This window comes from Rattus norvegicus, chromosome 19 (assembly GCF_021556685.1).
Source record: "Rattus norvegicus strain SHRSP/BbbUtx chromosome 19, alternate assembly SHRSP_T2T, whole genome shotgun sequence".
Taxonomy (NCBI): domain Eukaryota; kingdom Metazoa; phylum Chordata; class Mammalia; order Rodentia; family Muridae; genus Rattus; species Rattus norvegicus.
In genome coordinates this window covers 24,806,272-24,828,611 of record NC_141552.1, presented here as the reverse complement: position 1 = coordinate 24,828,611, position 22,340 = coordinate 24,806,272, and the positions used below count along the sequence as shown (strand labels likewise).

The 22,340-nt window shown below is 41.8% G+C and overlaps 1 protein-coding gene across 2 annotated transcripts; it reads right to left on the bottom strand.

The window, feature by feature from the left end:
• Positions 1-607: 607 nt before the first annotated feature.
• On the bottom strand, positions 608-22,138 carry LOC147999218 (disks large homolog 5-like). Of its 2 annotated transcripts, none has more exons than XM_087596282.1 (6): positions 21,967-22,138; positions 20,773-20,932; positions 2,625-2,768; positions 1,825-1,991; positions 1,003-1,108; positions 608-877 (listed from the first exon to the last, which is right to left on the bottom strand). In XM_087596282.1, the coding sequence occupies exons 1-5, from the start codon at positions 22,091-22,093 to the stop codon at positions 1,044-1,046; spliced, it is 663 nt and encodes a 220-aa protein (XP_087452408.1). In that variant the 5' UTR covers positions 22,094-22,138; the 3' UTR covers positions 608-877; positions 1,003-1,043. The 2 variants fall into 2 exon arrangements, with proteins under 2 accessions (XP_087452408.1, XP_087452407.1); XM_087596281.1 differs by lacking the exons at positions 20,773-20,932; positions 21,967-22,138 and adding exons at positions 3,233-3,392; positions 4,426-4,582.
• Between the last annotated feature and the right edge of the window lie 202 nt (positions 22,139-22,340).

Sequence of the window (22,340 nt, the reverse complement as noted above, 5' to 3'; positions counted from 1 at the left end):
GGCCTACAAGAAGCTAGTTTCTATTCTGTATTTTATCAGATGTGTATAATACATATGGTCATCACTGATATATGGTGAAAGATCTGCTCTAATATGAAAACTAAGTGATACTGGAGGATGATCCTGACCCACAATGAGCAGTGGGAACACCAGAGCCCTGTAGGGATGCCTGACAACCTAACACGTTGAGCACGCACGGCTCAGTAAGTTCCCTGTGAACACACATCTCCTGAGATCTCTCTATTTAATTGGAGGTGATCCTGTCCACCTAACACAGCACCTCATGTGGAGTAACAAAAGCCACCTGCAGGAGCTGTGGTGACGACTCACAGGGTAGAGCATCTGCTGCTCTCTCAGAAGAACCACATGGACGCTAACAATTGAGTAAAGTGTGTCAGTGATTACATCACAAAGTGTGTGTCCGAGACACAGCCACATTATCCACACAAAAGACACTGTCACACTGGGTACACCTTGGTGACTTTGAATTCACTTATTAGCCCAGGCTCCATGGAAAATGCAGAGATCCATCTGTAGCTGTCAGTTCTAAGTCCACAGGAAGGGACAGAACCCTTGAATAAGAATGATGGTCTTAAGAGTCAAGAGATAGAATTCAATTTTTATTCATAACAAATACATTTTTACAAAAAACAGGATTAAAATGAATAAAAATATTTAAAAATATTTGAAAGTAAAAATAGTAAGAAGAACATATAAATATGAAACAACAAAAAGAAAACTTCAATTAAAATCATAACAAAAATATTTCTAAAAGCATATTCTTAACGAACATTTAGAAGCACAGACGTATTGCTGTTTCTCCTCTAGCACACATAATGAAAGGCGGTCCCCCAAGTTGTCTCTCAAGTGCTGTTTTCTGAAGAAGAAAGTGAGTAAGACCTCAATCAGTCAGGATGGCTTAGTATGGTATATAAATTTAGCGTCTCTAAGAAATGACAAATTAACTCAGAGGATGAATACTCATCCAAAAAATGTTGTTACCATTCAGGATGTTGGTCATCAGGGACTCCTGAGAAAGCAACTTATTCTTCAGGAAGCTCTCTTACTGCTGTGTGTCCAATTCCAGCTCTCTTGCACTTTCTGAGACCTGGAGGAAGGCAGTTTTTCAGACACTGATTTGGTGGGGAAATGCAAGCCACCTGTCAGAATGCTGCCTTCTACCACCTCAGTTCTATTGGACAGTCGACATGGACCTTTTAACTGATATCATTGTTGCTAACTCTTTGGGAAGGGCAAAATCTCCAGAGAGCCTCACAGTAATGTGGGCTGCCAATATGGGACCCAGACTTATACCAGTGCAAACCAAGAACAGGGCAATGGGAAAAGACCTCATCGGGTTGCAGGAAGAAAGGAGATGTCCATATGTCACCAAGGTTAAAGCCAATGACAAGTACTAATTTGACATTTGCACTTGGTTCTTATCCCAAAGGTGCTTCCTACACAAGAGATCACATGACCACAGAGTGTCATTTGTCAAAGAACCAAGAAATTGTTCAAAACTCTACATGGGATCCAATGTATCACATGGATATGCAATAATGGGATATGTTATTCATCTGTCACCATTTCTAGACTGCAGCTTCAAAAAGAGCAGCAAAATATGCTTGCACAATAATTCAGTTTCTGAAAAGTGGTTAACTTCCTAGAATACTTGTGCATAGGCAGAGCAATGAACAATTCCATTACATGAGGTGGTTGGCTGGTTGTGAGTGTAAATTAGAAAGGTGGTAAGAGAAGCAAAGATGTATCAAATTGGCAAATTTTATCAGATATTGTTAAGCTAACACATCTGCTCGTCCCTACCTGATAATGCTGGTTCTGGCCGTTGATGGTCTTTATCTTTCTTGTTGAAGTCAACCAAATATTTCTGGTTCAGTGCACAATCAAGATGTACCTCCTTGTTCTCCTGCTTCAGTGGGACCAACTTCTTCCTACATGTGTTCTCCATCAGGAGCTGGCTGAGCAGGTTTCTGGAAATACAGTCTGCATAGTAAGATCATGCTGGCCCTTTCTCCCATTCCTACTCCCAAGTCCGACTAACTCTATCAGGTCCCAGATACCCATGAAGAATTAATAAAGTGCATCTTGATACATATAAGGCTGCTGCACAAACCATAAAAAGTTAATTCGGGGAAGAATAAATTGTTTGCTTGGCCTGACACCAATTAGAGTCCACACCTCTGAGAAAGAACATGGATCTACAACTATCCATGAAAGCCCAATGCATGGGGGCAACATCAATTAGTACTGGGCCAACACCCTCAAAGGAGGTCAGTAGAATCAAGAGAAGGTCATGCTAACCATGTGGTCCACGCACTGAATTTTGTAAAACCTGGTGTGACACCATAGGTCCAGGTCAGCCTAATAACCTTCTGCTGACTTCAATCAGTACTGTTCTCTCTAGAGCCTTCTGAAGATGCCTAGACAATCCTGGGATGAGGAACAGTCTTTTATGGAACTGAAAACTGAGTCCTAATGACCCTGGCACACTGATGTGTAAACAGCACAAGAGATAGAACCAGAGCTGAAGACCGTCCAATCCAGAACAAAGAAAGTCAGAAATGGCCATTCCACAAGTGATAGCCTTTCTGACCAGGACTTACCTAGAGAAGGTAATCTCCTTCTTCAGCTTATGGTTGTTCTCATGGACCTCAGTGTTCTCCATCTCTAAGTTGTGCAGAATTGACATGACCGCCTCCTCCATTCTCTCCAGGTCTTCATAATATGGATTTGGCCTGAAGTGTGGCCTGGCCCCAAATGATAGAATACAATGAACATCGGCATTTAGGAATATATGAACTCAGGGTGGGTCCTACATTACCCCAGGCTGCTGCCTGGATCTTCCAGCACTCAGTCCCCTGCCTAGCAAGTACAGAGACTCACCATAAACTCACTGCAATTACAATCTTGCAAAGCCACCAGCTGTCAAGGGCTTTGCAAATGCACACTGGGAACTCACTCTCCCTGACTTTATCCCTGAATTCTTCATTCAGACCACAAGTTCTGCTTTTAAATAAATGGAAGCAGATGAGTCCATTTTCAATCTCACTCCTCAGGGTCAGGTTCTGAATCTCCACTATATGGGAGGTGAGGTTTAGCACAGGGTGGTTAGGGAGGTACAGCTTTCTAGAACCCAAAACCTTAACAGGATAAGAAAAACGTGATCTTGCAGACCCAGGAATGAAACAAGAGCATTTGGAGCAATTCATACCTGTTCTTCATGGATCTCTCTGTCAGAAACCTCAGGCGATCTCTCAGGTCATTTCTCTCCTCGGTAATGAGCTGCAGCTCTTTAATCAGCCTCTCCTTTTCCTTCATGGCCTGATTCTTGCTTAGGTCAGTGCCAGGGGATGATGTTTCTCTCCCAGAGTCTGTAGGTAGAAGAACACAAGTGAACCTGCATGGGGAGAATGCATAGAGTGTTCATAGACCTCAGTGAGGCCTAAACAGGAGAACAAGTCAGGAACCCAGTGTCACTGCTAGGCGCTTGTTCTATGCTTAAGAGACCTCCTCAGGGGATCTCAGTTCTCCCACTACTCTATAGAGACCAAGAGATGTAAGCAGCCAGGTGTTCCCTATTCCGGACATCACGTGCTTACATGTACCATGGAGATGGCTTCTCCAGGATTATTATCAGCTGAACAGGGTACAGCTTGGTTTCAGGACCCTCACCCCTGTGGCTTCAGAACTCAGATGATAAATTCACCATCCACAAAACTTGAGTGATTGGAGACACTCAGATGTCCTACCCTGATACTCTAAGCCAACAACTTTGGATTTAAAACGCATTTCCAGGGAGGATATGTTCAACAGACTTATCAGTGTCCCTATGTGAAATACCAAATGCCCCAGAAGTGCGAATAGGTTACAGGCTGAATCTTGGTCTACACATTCCAAATAGTTTTGGTATTGTAGAAAAATTTTTGTAACATACAACCTCTAATATATAAAGCAAACGATGACCGTGCCAGTTAGAAGAAATTAGAGAAGGTCTAAGAACATAAGGTTATTGCCTGGAGCACAATCTCTCCCTGTTACTACTGCCAGATACCCACTGTATTTAAAGAAGCAATGATAGTGAAATACATTGCTGCCCTGTCTAAACTCAGAAAAGGTGGACCCTCCATGAACACTGATGGTGTTATTATATCAATGTAACAGAGCAAATGAACTGAAAAGTAAAGACCAGAAGTTCACAGTATAATAGCATTGGCCTTACCATATCCTCCCAGTGGGGATGGGGAAACTAAAGTTCTGAAATCCTTGACTTTAAGGAATTGTGATATTCATGGAAATTCAATTCCTTTTCAGATGCTCCAGTTGTTGTGGCCCATTGCTAGAAAGGTCAGCTTAAGCCTGCAGCCCCCTTGACAGGAAGCTCAAAATACACTGCCCAGAACTTACTCCACATTCCCCAGAAGTGCTGTCTTTCTCCATCATTACTTTGAGACGAAAGGCCAGACTCCTTCACTCTAGTCTCTTCAGAATCGACGTTCCCCCTCCCAAAAAGCTTGCGAAGACGGGAAAACATGTCTTAGCTTGTAACCGCCAGACTCAGACTGAGAGAAACTAGGGCACTGGTTGTCACTACAACACTGGTGACATCACAGAGGATGCTAGAACTCACTAGGAGACAATAGAATGTCCAAGAAGGGACAGCTGATGTCATGGGGAGCAGACTTTGCCTCCCTGCTAATGTTCTCCCTGTACTGAGCATAAGCAGAGGTGCCCTTTCCAGGAGACTTTCCTGGGGCAGAGCCACTGAGCATCTCCTGCTTCCAAAGCCAAATTTTCCTCTAGGCTTGATTATAAAAAAACCTTAGTAATTCCTATGCATCTAAATGAATATTTCCTTCCATATCTTGCCCCAAAATGTCTCACTAACTCAAATTGTCCTCATTCACCAATGTTAGCCATTAAAACTTCCTGAGATTTCTTACCAGCTTGAATATGCAGTCAAAAGTTCTCCTGTCTCATTATGTACAGGTGCTTTATATCACATCAAGAAATAGTCTGCATGGTAGGTTACAACATGGGCGTGTGTTAGGGGAACACTCATGAAGTCATGTGCTTAGCAATCGACAATTGCCAGAAAATTCCTTAGTTGAAAGAGTTGAAGTCTTTATGGTGCTAGGAAAAGTGTGGAGACCAGTTGGCAGAGGAAAGTGCAATATTGGGACCACGAGTGAAGGGAACCTCATGCTGCTTGTGGGGTTCTCCTCTCTGTACCAATGTCGCCAAAGGAGCACTGATCACAGGCCTGAGTAAGATACATCATGTGCTTTTATCAGAAAAATAAAATAGTCAAGAGATATAGGGGATGCACATAAACTGCTAAATGGTGCTTATCCATTAAGTGGATAGAGCAAGGTCCCAGCACCTGTACACTGGGAAATGGCCACCCCACCAAACACAAAACCACCTATCATAGTAAATAATGAATACTTTATAGAATGCACACATTAACACTGATTGATCACATCCATAGTTCAAATTTTGTGGGCAAATTCATGGCCTTAACTATCTTTCTCTCAACATATATAGCAAAAATAGGAAAGAAAGAGAAAAGAAAAAGTCAAAACAAAAAGCTCAAGCTTCTCATATGAAGATTGCAGGAAGTGTTTTATGGGAGTCAGTTCTGATTGGGCCATTTTAGATAGAACAGTGCATAGTGACCCTTAATGTGATGGGCCTTTAGAAAGCTTTTTGCAATATTGGAATTTTAACAAACCTCATCCAGAACATACAGAAGAGGCAAGGATGTGATCACCATGTCCTTGCTCTGAATCAGGTCATTTTTCTGCATCCTTGATTGTCAGGCATAGAACAGCAACAATCTGAAATAGCTGGTAGACATGGGAAATCGTGGCTAAAACTATAATTGTGGGTTACACACCTCAACTGTCAAAGACTAATGCTGTCCTCACAGTCCTTGGAGGCCACTCTTGTAAGCCTATGTATCGCAAAGTGGAAGGAGGTTTATCTGAGCTCAAAGAGAACCTGGCCAGCCAGGTAGAGGTAACTTGTGATACTTGAGACCCTGTCTAAAACCAGCATAGAAACCCACACTTCATTCAAAGCGTCATCTACGAATTCTCGATTATCTGCCATTCTCTCCCTACCAGTCGTTCAGTTTGGAATGTTAGGAAAAAAGTGGAACTGATCTTTCTATTCTAAGGAACTTGATCTCCATTTTCTTGCATACACATTAAGAGTGCATACAAATGGATATCACTATCTGAACATCTTAGTATTATCTACTCTGTATATGTAGCATAATACTGTGCCTATGACAATCTCAAGCTTCCTTGTGTGTTGTTGCCCCATCAAGAAGTGTGATGTACTGAGGCCAATATCCAGGGATCCTTTCAAGGGGTTAGAGTAAATCATCAGAGATACTGCACTTCTTTGTCCTTAGATTAAATTGAGTGACACAATGTGAACCTGGTGGGCTATTTAACCTTGCATCTTTCTCCCAACCCCACCTTTCTGAGTTCAGTCCATGGCAGAATTTGTTCCCCACCATCGTAGATATTTCTTTGTATATTTCCACAAGAGCCAGGTTTCTTTTTTTTTAGTAGAATTAGTTGTAGTCAATCAACTGCTGCCCTATGTAAGAAATGATTAGTATCTATTGTAATTTACCACACTGTAATTGTGTATAGGAGTACATTGTTGGAAATCCGGCATTACTGAGTAATTGGAAACCAGCGCTGTGGCCTTGCCTTTCTGTGCCTCTTCCTGGCTCACAGGCAGCAGGGGGCAGACCTTGAGTTCCTCTTCAGGGACAGAGTGATGTTGAATGGGCACTGAGCAGGCAGAGAAACACAGCTGAGGCAGCTCCTTTCAGTTATCAAACACATCATCTCCTTCCCATCTTAAGGGCTACTGCTGAGGTCTTGCCCCCATAGCTACCTTAACAGCAGCGAATTTGTTACACAGCAACCAGCTCTTTCCTATTGTTCTGTAATATGCCTCCACATCATGGATGCCAACAAACAAACAAAAAACAAAAAAACCTGACATTGAACTGTGAGGTGCTGGTCACATACCCTGTTATGTTCTGTATGTTATGAGGTTTCTTAATCTTAACAAGTTCCCCAACTATAAACTTCATGAACTTGATAAATGCACTAATTTCTGTTGATCCATTACCATCTGCTGTTGCTGTGTTTAGATGGCTCTAAGACCAAGATGGCTTATTGGAACAAAGATATATTTTGGGTACAAGAATCTTCTTTTGGGTCAGTACAACAAAATGAATTATTAGCCGTAATTAATGTATTGCAGGAATTTACTCATGATGTAAAAGTATTATAGCTGAGTCCGCTTATGTTGTAGGAGTAGTACAGAATATTGCGACTGCTGTTGTTTCTACATCTAAGCCGATATTAAATGTTATGCTCACATATTAAAGGACTATTGTTATTATGAAACTCTAGAATATTCATTGCACATATTAGATTACATTCAAAATTGCCAGGATCTTTAACACATGGCAATCATATGGTAGATCAATTAGTGGCATTTGCTACCCCAGAAGAAAACAGTCATAATCATGCCAATGCAGGATATTTGCATATTAAATATAAGGTTCCCTATTCTGAAGCCAAACAAATTATTGCTAATTGTCGTATTTGTGAGCCTTCACTTATAAAATGTATTCCATCTGAAATTAATCCCAGAAGAATGCAACCTAATACATCGTGGCAGATGGATGGAACCCATATTTCTGAGTTTGGTTGCCTTTCATATATACATGTAAGCATAGATAATGTTTCAAAATTTGTATTGGCTACACCATTGCCAGGAGTACGCACTGCTCATGTTATACAGCATCTATTGGAAATTTTGCTGTTATGGGACTGTCCTCTAAAATTAAAACTGATAATGGACCACCATATATTTCTTATCAATTTAAACAATTTTATCAACGATATCATATTGTACATATTACTCATATAGAACACAATTCACCAGGACAAGCTTTTGTTGAAAGGGTTCACCATACCCTGAAATGACAAATTATAAAATCAAAAAGGAGGAAAAGAGATGACCTTATGCAGCCTGAATGGAGTTTGCAGACCAGTCCCAGAGCTATATTGGCACAAGCATTATATGTTATTAATTTTCTTAATTTACCACAAAGTGAAGTTATATCAAGAGCCGATAGACACTTTGTTGAACTTCCCCCAGAAGGCATCGAACAGACAGTATGGATAAAATTGTCGGAGATGCTGAATGGCAGGAAGGGACATCATTGTATACAGGGGAGAGGGTTTTGTCTCATTACAGGATGGGAGACAATTCTGGTTACCCGGGAGATGGATCCAAGCCCAGAATGATAAGAACCGCACCCTACCCTCAAAGGAATCCAGTTAAACCAGCTACATTTTCTCCTAATGGATATTCTCCCGAGACGAAGGAGGTGTCCTCCATTACTGAGGCCCTGGCTTCTCTTAGTGTCAAGAAATGACAATGGATAAGGATCCATGCAGTGACAACCCCATTACCTGTGTGGGGTCACGTGAAGCGATTAAGCACTGAAAGGAAAAAATGTTGTCTCCTACAGGAAAGTCCTTTACTGCTGAGCACGTATTGTTAGCAGTGTGTGTTTTACTCACGGTTTCTTCTGCTGCAGCCAATGCGAGTTATCAGGCTTATATTCCTTGTCCACCTTTATTTGAACCTGCTAATTGGGGGGAAACAGATGTGGTTTTATACACCACCCCAAGCATTTTATCATCTCTTCGGAATAATTTGACTTTTTGAATAGATATGATGGAGCTCTGTATAATTTTCCTTATGCTGGTTTAAAGATGCCTTTGTGTTTAGGAAAGAGACCAGGCCTACAAATGGGTTATTAAAATTGGCTATTACCAGGAATAATTGTTACAAGCTCCAGGATTGACAGCTTTGTCTATAACCAAAATTGGAATAACATTACATTTGTTAGCCAGCCAGTATATTCTATTTGTGCTCGGTTTACTTATACAGGCTTAAAATATCTCCCATGCAATTGGAAATATTGCCCTGGCATGTTTGGAAAAATTATTGAAGATAAATGAATAAATTGGGGTCCTTATGGCCAATCATTAATACATGTTCAGAATGGAATGTTACCACTTGTGATTTGTCAAATGTTACCAGGATGAACTGAGAGGAGAATGAAAGCCTTAATGGATGCTTGCTGATGGAATGTGGAGATGGAGGCATTGCTGATGTTCGACTGGCCTCTGTGGAAGATCCTACTGAGTTTCAAGCTCATTTGTGGAAGACTGTCACTGCATTAAAAGAAGGTGTGCTTGCTAATGGAAGCTTTTCTTGGCCTGCTCAATCTGCCTCTCAGTATAATTTTACGATGTTTAAGAAAGAAAAGCTTAACACTATGCCATATTTATTTTTAATATGTATATTTAATTTTAATAATGGATTTGCTTATATTAGCTGTCATTTGTATTCATGTATTAATTCATCTGTTCAGTTTAGTATGAATCAAGATTCTATTATTATATGCAGCAAAAATATTTCTCTTGATGCCTGTTAATTTGGGATGTCATTGGTCTCAAGATCCCCTTAATCATGTCATTATTGTTTTTTTTTAATACTCTGCTGAAGAGAAGTAAAAGAATTCTTGGAGTCATTGTTGCGACTATAGTTAGCCTTATTTCTGTTTCTACTTTTACAGCGGTTTCCAGCATAGCATTAAAAACACCTATTGAGACAAAGCATTTTGTTGAAGACTGGCATAAAGATTCGCATGAGTTATGGATAGTGCAAACTAAAATTGATATTAGACTTCAACATCAAGTAGGTATTTCAAAACAAACAGTAGAATGGTTGGGTCGAAAGATGTTATCTTTGGAAAAATATGAGGATTTAAGATATGATTGAAATCCTACTACTTTTGTGTTAATAAATATATGGATAATGATACAGAACATGATTGGAAGTTAATTCAAGCCTATTTAGAAGGTGATGAAAGTGCTACAAAAGTAATTAATGCCTTGAAATATGATGCTCAATGAAATACGATACGATGCTGTCTTTTGGTAAACAGCTAGAAGATACTACCCCTATGGAAATAGCTAAATTATTGGCTGATCAATTGACAGGATTAGATCCCAAGGCTTGGCTTCAAAGGATTTTCCATAGCTTGGGAGGAGCTAGTTTTGGTATAATCTTATGTACATTGTATATTATGTTGCTTTATTTTTACATGACTAAACCCCTACAAGGACATGTAGCTATGTCATGGATAGTGTTTCTTTTAAAACAAAAGAAAAAAGAAGGAATTGTTAAGACATAGAGATGCAGCTCCCAGGCAGGGTCAAGAAAGGCCTGGTGACAGATTCAAGTAGAGCTGGAATGCCACCCTGGAGAATAAAATGTTTCTGTCACTTGGCCTTAAACTATGTTCTGCTGTGTCCCGTTTCTGTGGAAGCGGTTCTAACGCTCTCTTGGTAATGATGAGTATATTTTGATTATAATAAGAGAGGTGATTTGTTATATGAATATTTTGAGAAGAAGCTTTTGTTTATTCGTATTTCTTTGTTTAGTCTTCCCTCAATTGTTCCTGGTATCCTGGGAATAATGATCTTATGGTATCTTGACAAAATGAAAATTGTATTACTGCATATTCCTAGCATTATAAGGACTAATAAATCTTACAACTGCGTGCAGTTTCTTCTGCCTTTGCTCTGTGCCCCCTGTGTCCTGGTGATATGCGACCATACCCAGGGCCCCCAATTCACTAGACATTGACAGTGGGTCACCCCACAAAACACAGAAGCATCTACCTTAGTCAAAAATGGACATTTTATTGAATGCATACACTAACACTGATTGATCACATCCATAGCTAAGATATTAGGGGCAGAACGGTTGCCCAAAATACATTCCTCTAAACTTATGAAGCTAAAGAAAGAAAGAAAGAAAGAAAGAAAGAAAGAAAGAAAGAAAGAAAGAAAAGAAAAAGAGAAAAACACAAAAAACTTAAGCTTCTCATAGGAAGTTCGCAGGAAGTGTTGCTGGTAGTCAGTTCTGATTAGGCCATTTTAGATAGAACAGTGCATAGTGACCCTTAATATGTTGGGTCCTATATAAAGCTTTCTGCAATATTGGAATTTTAACGAAACTCATCTAGAACATAGAAAACAGGAAAGGATGTGATCACCATGTCCTTGCTCTGTATCAGGTTATTTTTCTGTGTCCTTGATTGTCAGGCATAGAACAGCAACAATCTGAAATAGCTGGTGGACATGGAAAAACGTGGCGAAAACTATAGTTGTGGGTTACACACCTCAACTGTCAAAGGCTAATGCTGTCCTCAGAGATCTCAGAGGCCCCTCTTGTAAGACTATCTATTGGGATGTGGAAGCAGGTTTATCTGAGTTCAAAGTGAACCGGGCCAGCCAGGGAGAGGGCAACATGTGATACTTGAGACCCTCTCTAAAACCAGCACAAAAACCAACCCTTCATTCAAAGCATCATCTATTAATTCTTTATTATTTACCACTTTCTCCCTACCAGCCTTTCAGTCTGGCATGGTAGAAAAGGACTGGGAATGATTTTCAATTCTAATGACCTTGATCTCTCTTTCCTTAGGTCCACATTAAGAACACATGCAAATGGGTATCACCATCTGAACAACTTAGTATCATCTACTCAGTATATCTAGCCTAATACTGTGCTATGACAATCTCAAGCTTCCTTGAGTTTCGCCGACCTAGCAAGAATTATGAAGTACTGAGGCCACACCCAAGTGATCCTTACAAGGGGTTAGAAGAAAGCCATGAGAGATGCTCCACTTCTTTGTCCTTAGATTAAATCACATTGACACAATGTGAACCTGGTGGACTATTTAACCAGACATGTTTCTCCCAACCCCACCTTTCTGAGTTCAGTCCATGTCAGAATTCATGCCCCACCATCCTAGATACAGAGTTTAGTGATATGTAATTGTTATCTAAACCTGTGTATTAAATTTTGTCATTTTGTTAATTTTTCTGGTTTTCACCACCTTCTTTGATTAACTGTCCTACTTTTGTTAATTTATCTCCTGTGTTCTCTGGTATTTTATCCTTCCCTCAAACTAAAGTATTCCTTTTAGGATCCTCTAGAGAGCTGTCTTACTGGTTATATTTTGTTAAATTTATTTTTAGTATGCATTAGTCAGTACAGTAGCTGGGCAGCTGCTGCCCTCCATGGTATCAGATCTACTTTCCAAACAATAGCTCTCAACTCTTACTGACTGTGTAGCATCTTGGCTGCTCTTTGTTCCCCTTGGACAGCCCTCAGGACCAGGCTCTCCTCTCCCTTAACCATGGCTGCTGTCCTCTTCCTCTCCCCTCTCCATCACACAAGTTCTTCCTTTATTCTCTGGCAGCTTCTTCTTCCTTCTTCCCTCCTCATGATCCTCTCTAGCAAAGCCCTCAAAGCTCCCCTCCCCCATCTCTCTGCTGTGCAGCTGTTGGCTGTTGGCTTCTTTATAATCACAGTTAACTGGGAGCAGGGTCAGTTTTGGGGGGTTAGCCAGTCTTGAGTTCTCCAAATTAGAATTAAAATACAAGCAGAATTAGGCCAATACACTACAGGGGATTCTTTTGTTTTGTTTTGGTTTAATTTTTGTTTTACCTTTTTACTATTTATTTTATTTTTGGCTATTTTATTAATTTGTTATTTTATTTACTTATATTTTAACTGTGGCCCTCTTTCCAGTATCCCCTCATCAAGCCTCACTTCCCATTTCTGCTCAGCTTTGCCTATGTGACAGTGCTCCCTGGCCACACATACCCATTCCCACCTCACACCTCTAGGATCCCTATTTGGTGGGCAACAGGTTTCACAAGAGCCAAGGGCCTACCACTGCATTAATGCCAGGGAAGTCAATCAATCCTCTTCTACACAGTGACCTAGAACCATAGACCCATTCTTGTATACACTTTGGCTGGCAAAAGTGGTCCCTAGGAGCTGGGGGATTGGTGACAGAGGGTCTGGTTAGATATTAAAGACCAATGATTGCTGCTTTCCCTTCTTTTTCTGATTGTGGGTGAAATTATGTTTGTGTGCTTGTCTTTTTTTCTTTTTGAAATTATTTCGAGGTGATTAATTTCTTGCTTTTTGGGGGTATAGTTTAGCTCATTGTCTTTGAGTTTCCTCCTATTATCATCTGTTATGGTGTCTTAGAGAAAAATATTGTTTAAATTTGGATTTCTCATGAAATATCTTGGTTTCTCCATTCATGATGATTGAGAATTATGCTGGGTATAGGATCCTGGGTCTGCATTACATCTGTTCAGGATTTCCTGGCTTTTGGAGTCTCTGTTGAGAAGTCTGGTGTAATTCAGATAGGTATGAATTCATTTGTTACTGCATATTTATACCTTACCCCTTTTAATATTCTTTCTTTGATCTGTGCATTTAGGGTTTTAATTGTTATATGAATGGAGGAATATTTTCTGGTCTGCTCCCATGTGTCAGCTTCTATGGCAGTGGTTCTCAACACTCCTAGTGCTGCACACCTGTAATACAGCGCTTCATGCTGTGATGACTCCCACCATGAAATTATTTCATTACTACTTCATAAGTAATATTGCTACTCTTATAAGTCATAATATGCAAGGTATCTGATATACAATCTTTGTGAGTGGTCATGGCCCAGAGTTTGAGAAACATTGCATTATATACACTTTTATTTTTTTTTTTAAAGAGAGGCCTTCATCTAAGAAGATCCTGATGCAGGTGTGAGAGCAGAGACACCCTGACGTAGTGACAAGTTAGGAGGCCCAAGGCCACTTGCCTTAATGGCAACAGATATTCCTGGCTAAAGGCACAATCTGAAATCACTGTCCCCAGGACATTTCTTACCTCAGTTTTCCCCCATTACACGGTGTGTCTGCTTGGCCATGTCTGTCCAGGAATTCAGTCCCTGTCGTCTCTGATACAGACAGAATGCTAAAGGTGAGAATGTTTCCCTCTGTTGGCTCCCAGTCACTTCTATAGAAGTGAGTTCAAATCCCCCGTGGGTAAATATGTGTCTCACATAGTGTGTGAGACTTGAAATGTCATCCTTTTTGTTGACAAAAACCAACTCTCACTTCAGATTTACAGCTGACCAACATTTAGTTTCAGGAGAATGAAGAAGCTGGCCAGGCCTGCAGAGTCAGATTCCCTCCCTGCCTGGGACAATCCCACCCACTGCAGACTTCAGCTTCACCTAGCAGCTGTTATCAGAAAATCTGACCTTAAGGTTCTGAAGTCCACACATGCACAAACCCTAACGTTGTTAGATGGTGGATATGGGGTTTTTCTCCAATTTAAAATCATTCAGGCCTCTTTTCTCCCCTGGGATGCACTTTGTTCTCTCAGGACTGTTCTTCTCAGAAGTCAACTCTCAGAAGGGGCACTTTGCTCTAACTCGTCCATGGGACCCACCCAGCATTGTGACTGGAGGATCCTATGGAGTTGTAGCTCTGAGCTGGGAGGGGCAGCTCTCACCCTGACTTGAAGAAGCCTGTTTTCACAGCTGAGCTAGATCTGAGGAACAGATGCTTTTAAAGAAGCATGTGAAATCATCTCCTGCAGGAGAGCTCACTATGCAGGGAAAGTCACACAGGACAGGGAAAGTGGCTTCCCAACTTCCCCAGGGCGCTCAAATCAGGGAAGGTACCTGATTTCAGAGAGTTTGAGAAAGGCCTCCATCTTCCTGAAAGACTTCCCTCAATCATAAGTCCCACCACTATCCCAGGCTCAGCAAAGCCCTCCACCTGCCATTTTCCTGCAAAGGAAACCCAGTGTGGAGAATTGAGGATAACACTTCTAGGAAATGGGCGACACAAGTCTCTGGGGGTCCTGGCCTGGAGTCTGTCCCTTAGGCTCTCCTCACTTCCCCTAGGTGCCTAGGGCAGAGGCAGGGTCAGGAGTAGGGGGAGGGGCAAGTTCATGGTCAGGGGCAGGGTCAGGGGCAAGCAGTGACCTCCAGCCACAAGATAGGCTTTGGGTGCATGGAACAAGCAGCAGCAGAGCTCGCCCTGCCCTCCTCCTCTCTGGAGTGGGAAAGCATGGAGACCTGAGAGGTTGGGAAGAGTTGGGGAACTCACAGCTGCTTTCCTCTGGCTGCAACTGCAAGTGCAGGGCCAAAGAAGCCAGAGAGGCTCAGGGGATTCCCCGATTTCCTGATGTCATTGTCCTTGTGGATATCCAGGTTGAAGGCTGTGCTTGGCTGGGCCAGAAGACCTGCAGACAGGTAGAAGATGCACAACTGGCCTGTGACCTCCCTGGGCATCCACTGGGACCCAGCTCAAGTGGCCACAGACACTCACCACGCACCCTGCCCCAGCCCTAAGCCTGTGCACACCAAGGCCACAGCACCTCTGCTAGTCCCTCCCACCATGAGCACCCCCCCCTGGCACCCTGGCTTGCTTATACTCTCTGTAGGGAGTTCCTTGTGTGGTTTAGACACCAGGTTGATTATGGCCTCAGAGAAGGAGTTTCACATCGTTCCTTCTCTTTCAATATAGTGGAATAATTGAAGCACTATTGTTATTAGGTCTTCATTAAAAGTCTGATAGGATTCTGCATTAAAGCCATATGGCCTGAAATTTCACTTTTTAATTTTTGGAGGGGCAAACTATACTGACTGTATCTATTTTCTTCTGAGAATTATCCATGTACCTTCCCAGATCTGTGTTTATGTTCGTAGTTGTTATCTGTCTAGAAAATACCAATATCAAATAGATTTTCAGTTTTCTTGAGTAAAGGCCTCTGAGATAAGACCTAATGTTTGTTGAATTTGTTCATTTTCTATTGTTAGATCCCTCTTTCCATTTCTAATTATGTCAACTTAAGTATTGTCTATGGTGTGCAGTTTGTTTGTGGAGGAGTTGCCTATGTGGTGGATCTTTTCAACAAAAATACAAAAAAAGAAACAAACAACAAAACAAACAAACAAACAAACAAACAAAAAAACAAAAAAAACCCAAACCACAGGTCTTGGTTGCCTTGACTCTTTGTGTTTTTCACTTTGTTTGTAATTGCCTGATTTGATTTGAGCCCTAAATTAATTTCCTGCCATAAAATCCTACCTGACAGTCTATGGGATCAGGTTTGGCCTCATCTTGGTAAGAGCAACGTATAACTACTGAAGCTTTTCCTGCTCTCTGTAGTGGTGATGACGTGAAACCCTTACTGAAAACAATGCATAGCACGTTTTAGGCTGTATTAAAGCAGGCCACCATTTCAGTGTTCCCTGCAAGGTGCCATGGGACAGCACTAGCATGAGTCTGCATGTACCTTGACAGTTTTCGTTAGGGACTACACACACACACACACACAGACACACACACAGACACACACACACACACACACACACACTTTACTGACATGGTGCACATTCTTTCCACACAAAGAAGAAAGTGAGTAGTAATGAAAACACACCAATAATGGAATTGATGGAGGGAGCTGTGGGGAAGCTGGGGCTTAGAGTTACTTAAAGGCCCTGTGCAGGCTCTCCTTTTGTTGGAGGAGAAACTTCACGTGCAATGTGGTTCTTTATTTTCTTTCTCTAAAGCACAGAGGGCTAGGGTGGATCACAGGGCTTTGAGCATGTTCGGCAAGTGCAGTCACATTGAATTAAATCCTAGGGCTGGAACCTATTAATCTTCTACAAAATTACAGAGCAGCCTGGATGAAGACTCTCAGCTGCAAAGGTGGACATCTCAAGACAGGTACTGGACAATGGCTGACAGACTTGACTGAAGACTGGAAATGTTTTGCTATCTCACAGGAAAAGAAGGCTCCTCCTACCACACTGTACTCTAAGGACAGTTTATTCAGGTTAGGATGACATGAAGTATTGTCTCATGTCAAAGATGTCAGCACAAAGTATCCAAGGTATTGTATGCCAATGGTAGCATCAACAGAACAAAGCACACAGTGTCATGAAGACATAAATTATGAGTTTGTGTAGCAAGACCCAGGCCTCTTCCAGGGTCTTAGATAGTAACTGAGAACCTCAAATACGGTGGCGATGTGATAGTGTGTGGTGAATCTAGTTACAACTAGTTTCTATTGTGACACAGATGACACTTTTTGTGTCATGTTCAGCTTATAATGAATGACTAGACCTAAGCATGAGAATAACCAAATACTACATTGCTTCTCTAGCTGCTGAGCTTTTAAAGCCCTGGGGTGACAGCAAGCTTTTGTGGACATTCTGGATTATTCCTTCTGTACTTTAACTCTCTGATTCACCTCCACTCTCAGTAAGTTAGATCAATTCCATAAATTGGAAATCAGTCACCTGGAAAAAATACATTCTCAATATGATCCCAGATTGGCCATGGAAAAAGGGTAGCTTGAACTTTCCCACCTAGGTTCTGGGCCTGCACAGGCCTGCTCTCCTAAAGAAACCTGTGTTCACAGCTGCAGGCTACATTCATTATGGATGCTCTTGAGGATCCTCCCTAAAGTGCTTAGATTAAAATAATTTTCAAAAAACTCATTATGCCAATCTGGCCTACAGGAAGCTAGTTTCTATTCTGTATATTATCAGATGTGCATAATACATATGGTCATCACTGATAATAGGTGAAAGATCTGCTCTAATATGAAAACTAAGTGATGCTGGAGGATGATCCTGACCCACAATGAGCAGTGGGAACACCAGAGCCCTGTAGGGATGCCTGACGACCTAACACGTTGAGCACGCACGCCTCAGTAATTTCCCTGTGAACACACATCTCCTGAGATCTCTCTATTTAATTGGAGGTGATCCTGTCCACCTAATACAGCACCTCATGTGGAATAACAAAAGCCACCTGCAGGAGCTGTGGTGATGACTCACAGGGTAGAGCATCTGCTGCTCTCTCAGAAAACTACATGGACCCTAACAATTGGGTAAATTGTGTCAGTGATTACATCATAAAGTGTGTGACAGAGACACAGCCACGTTATCCACACAAAAGACACTGTCACACTGGGTACCCCTTGGTGACTTTGAATTCACTTATTAGCCCAGGCTCCATGGAACATGCAGAGATCCATCTGTAGCTGTCAGTTCTAGGTCCACAGGAAGGGACAGAACCCTTGAGTAAGAAAGATGATCTTAAGAGTCAAGAGATAGAATTCAATTTTTATTCATAACAAATACATTTTTACAACAAAACAGGATTAAAATGAATAAAAATATTTAAAAATATTTGAAAGTAAAAATAGTAACAAGAACATATAAATATGAAACAACAAAAAGAAAACTTCAATTAAAATCATAACAAAAATATTTCTAAAAGCATATTCTTAACGAACATTTAGAAGCACAGACGTATTGCTGTTTCTCCTCTAGCACACATAATGAAAGGCAGTCGCCCAAGTTGTCTCTCAGGTGCTGTTTTCTGAAGAAGAAAGTGAGTAAGACCTCAATCAGTCAGGATGGCTTAGTGGTATATAAATTTAGGGTCTCTAAGAAATGACAAATTAATGCAGAGGATGAATACTCATCCAAAAAATGTTGTTACCATTCAGGATGTTGGTCATCAGGGACTCCTGAGAAAGCAACTTATTCTTTAGGAAGCTCTCTTACTGGGGTGTGTCCAATTCCAGCTCTCTTGCACTTTCTGAGACCTGGGAGAGGAAGGCAGTTTGTCAGACACTGATTTGGTGGGGAAATGCAAGCCAGCTGTCAGAATGCTGCCTTCTACCACCTCAGTTCTATTGGACAGTCGACATGGACCTTTTAACTGATATCATTGTTGCTAACTCTGTGGGCAGGGCAAAATCTCCAGCAAGCCACACAGTAATGTGGGCTGCCAATCTGGGACCCAGACTTATACCAGTGCAAACCAAGAACAGGGCAATAAGAAGAGACCTCATCGGGTTGCAGGAAGAAAGGAGATGTCTATATGTCACCAAGGATAAAGCCAATGCAAGTACTAATTTGACATTTCCACTTGGTTCTTATCCCAAAGGTGCTTCCTACACAAGAGGTCACATGACCACAGAGTTTCAATTGTTCAAGAACCAAGAAATTGTTCAAAACTCTACATAGGATCCAATCTATCACATGGATATTCAATAATGAGATATGTTATTCATCTGTCACCATTTCTAGACTGCAGCTTCAAAAAGAGCAGCAAAATATGCTTGCACAATAATTCAGTTTCTGAAAAGTGGTTAACTTCCTAGAATACTTGTGCATAGGCAGAGCAATGAACAATTCCATTACATGAGGTGGTTGGCTGGTTGTGAGTGTAAATTAGAAAGGTGGTAAGAGAAGCAAAGATGTATCAAATTGGCAAATTTTATCAGATATTGTTAAGCTAACACATCTGCTCGTCCCTACCTGATAATGCTGGTTCTGTCCGTTGATGGTCTTTATCTTTCTTGTTGAAGTCAACCAAATATTTCTGGTTCAGTGCACAATCAAGATGTACCTCCTTGCTCTCCTGCTTTAGAGGGACCAACTTCTTCCTACATGTGTTCTCCATCAGGAGCTGGCTGAGCAGGTTTCTGGAAATACAGTATGCATAGTAAGATCATGCTGGCTCTTTCTCCCATTCCTACTCCCAAGTCCCACTAACTCTACCAGGTCCCAGATACCCATGAAGACTTAATAACGTGCATCTTGATACATATAAGGCTGCTGCACAAACCATAAAGAGTTAATTCAGGGAAGAATAAATTGTTTGCTTGGCCTGACACCAATTAGTGTCCACACCTCTGAGAAAGAACATGGATCTACAACTATCCATGAAAGCCCAATGCATTGGGGCAACATCAATTAGTAGTGGGCCAACACCCTCAAAGGAGGTCAGTAGAACCAAGAGAAGGTCATGCTAACCATGTGGTCCACGCACTGAATTTTGTAAAACCTGGTGTGACACCATAGGTCCAGGGCAGCCTAATAACCTTCTGCTGACTTCAATCAGTACTGTTCTATCTAGAGCCTTCTGAAGATGCCTAGACAATCCTGGGATGAGGAACAGTCTTTTATGGAACTGAAAACTGAGTCCTAATGACCCTGGAACACTGATGGGTAAACAGCACAAGAGATAGAACCAGAGCTGAAGACCGTCCAATCCAGAACAAAGAAAGTCAGAAATGGCCATTCCACAAGTGATAGCCTTTCTGACCAGGACTTACCTAGAGAAGGTAATCTCCTTCTTCAGCTTATGGTTGTTCTCATGGACCTCAGTGTTCTCCATCTCTAAGTTGTGCAGAATTGACATGACCGCCTCCTCCATTCTCTCCAGGTCATCATAATATGGATTTGGCCTGAAGTGTGGCCTGGCCCCAAATGATAGAATACAATGAACATCGGCATTTAGGAATATATGAACTCAGGGTGGGTCCTATATTACCCCAGGCTGCTGCCTGGATCTTCCAGCACTCAGTCCCCTGCCTAGCAAGTACAGAGACTCACCAGAAACTCACTGCAATTACAATCTTGCAAAGCCACCAGCTGTCAAGGGCTTTGCAAATGCACACTGGGAACTCACTCTCCCTGACTTTATCCACGAATTCTTCATTCAGACCACAAGTTCTGCTTTTCAATAAATGGAAGCAGATGAGTCCATTTTCAATCTCACTCCTCAGGAAGGGTCAGGTTCTGAATCTCCACTATATGGGAGGTGAGGTTTAGCACAGGGTGGTTAGGGAGGCACAGCTTTCTAGAACCCAAAACCTTAACAGGATAAGAAAAAGGTGACCTTGCAGACCCAGGAATGAAACAAGAGCATTTGGAGCGATTCATACCTGTTCTTCATGGATCTCTCTGTCAGAAACCTCAGGCGATCTCTCAGGTCATTTCTCTCCTCGGTAATGAGCTGCAGCTCTTTAATCAGCCTCTCCTTTTCCTTCATGGCCTGATTCTTGCTTAGGTCAGTGCCAGGGGATGATGTTTCTCTCCCAGCGTCTGTAGGTAGAAGAACACAAGTGAACCTGCATGGGAAGAATGCATAGAGTGTTCATAGACCTCAGTGAGGCCTAAACAGGAGAACAAGCCAGGAACCCAGTGTCACTGCTAGGCGATTGGTCTATGCTTAAGAGGCCTCCTCAGGGGATCTCAGTTCTCCCACTACTCTATAGAGACCAAGAGATGTAAGCAACCAGGTGTTCCCTATTCCGGACATCACGTGCTTACATGTACCATGGAGATGGCTTCTCCAGGATTATTGTCAGCTGAACAGGGTACAGCTTGGTTTCAGGACCCTCACTCCTGTGGCTTCAGAACTCAGATGATAAATTCACTATCCACAAAACTTGAGTGATTGGAGACACTCAGATGTCCTACCCTGATACTCTAAGGCAACAACTTTGGATTTAAAATGCATTTCCAAGGGAGGATATGTTCAATAGACTTATCAGTGTCCCTATGTGAAATACCAAATGCCCCAGAAGTGCAAATAGGTTACAGGCTGAATCTTGGTCTAAACGTTCCAAATAGTTTTGGTATTGTAGAAAAATGTTTGTAACATACAACCTCTAATATATAAAGCTAACGATGACCCTGCCAGTTAGAAGAAATCAGAGAAGGTCTAAGAACATAAGGTTATTGCCTGGAGCACAATCTCTCCCTGTTACTACTGTCAGATACCCACTGTATTTAAAGAAGCAATGATAGTGAGATACATTGCTGCCCTGTCTAAACTCAGAAAAGGTGGACCCTCCATGAACACTGATGGTGTTATTATATCAATGTAACAGAGCAAATGAACTGAAAAGTAAAGACCAGAAGTTCACAGTATAATAGCATTGGCCTTACCATATCCTCCCAGTGGGGATGGGGAAACTAAAGTTCTGAAATCCTTGACTTTAAGGAATTGTGATATTCGTGGAAATTCAATTCCTTTTCAGATGCTCCAGTTGTTGTGGCCCATTGCTAGAAAGGTCAGCTTAAGCCTGCAGCCCCCCTGACAGGAAGCTCAAAATACACTGCCCAGAACTTACTCCACATTCCCCAGAAGTGCTGTCTTTGTCCATCATTACTTTGAGACGAAAGGCCAGACTCCTTCACTCTAGTCTCTCCACAATCGACGTTCCCCCTCCCAAAACGCTTGCGAAGACAGAAAAACATGTCTTAGCTTGTAACCGCCAGACTCGGACTGAGAGAAACTAGGGCACTGGTTGTCACTACAACACTGGTGACATCACAGAGGATGCCAGAACTCTCTAGGAGACAATAGAATGTCCAAGAAGGGACAGCAGATGTCATGGGGAGCAGACTTTGCCTCCCTGCTAATGTTCTCCCTGTACTGAGCATAAGCTGAGATGCCCTTTCCAGGAGACTTTCCTGGGGCAGAGCCACTGAGCATCTCCTGCTT

Coding starts and splice junctions, on each gene's coding strand:
- LOC147999218 (XM_087596282.1), bottom strand. CDS start 22,093: ATGTTTTTCTGTCTTCGCAAGCGTTTTGGGAGGGGGAACGTCGATTGT. Junction 20,933..21,966: donor GCACTTCTGGGGAATGTGGA/GTAAGTTCTGGG, acceptor TTCTACCTACAG/ACGCTGGGAGAGAAACATCA. Junction 2,769..20,772: donor GAGAGATCCATGAAGAACAG/GTATGAATCGCT, acceptor ATTTGGGGCCAG/GCCACACTTCAGGCCAAATC.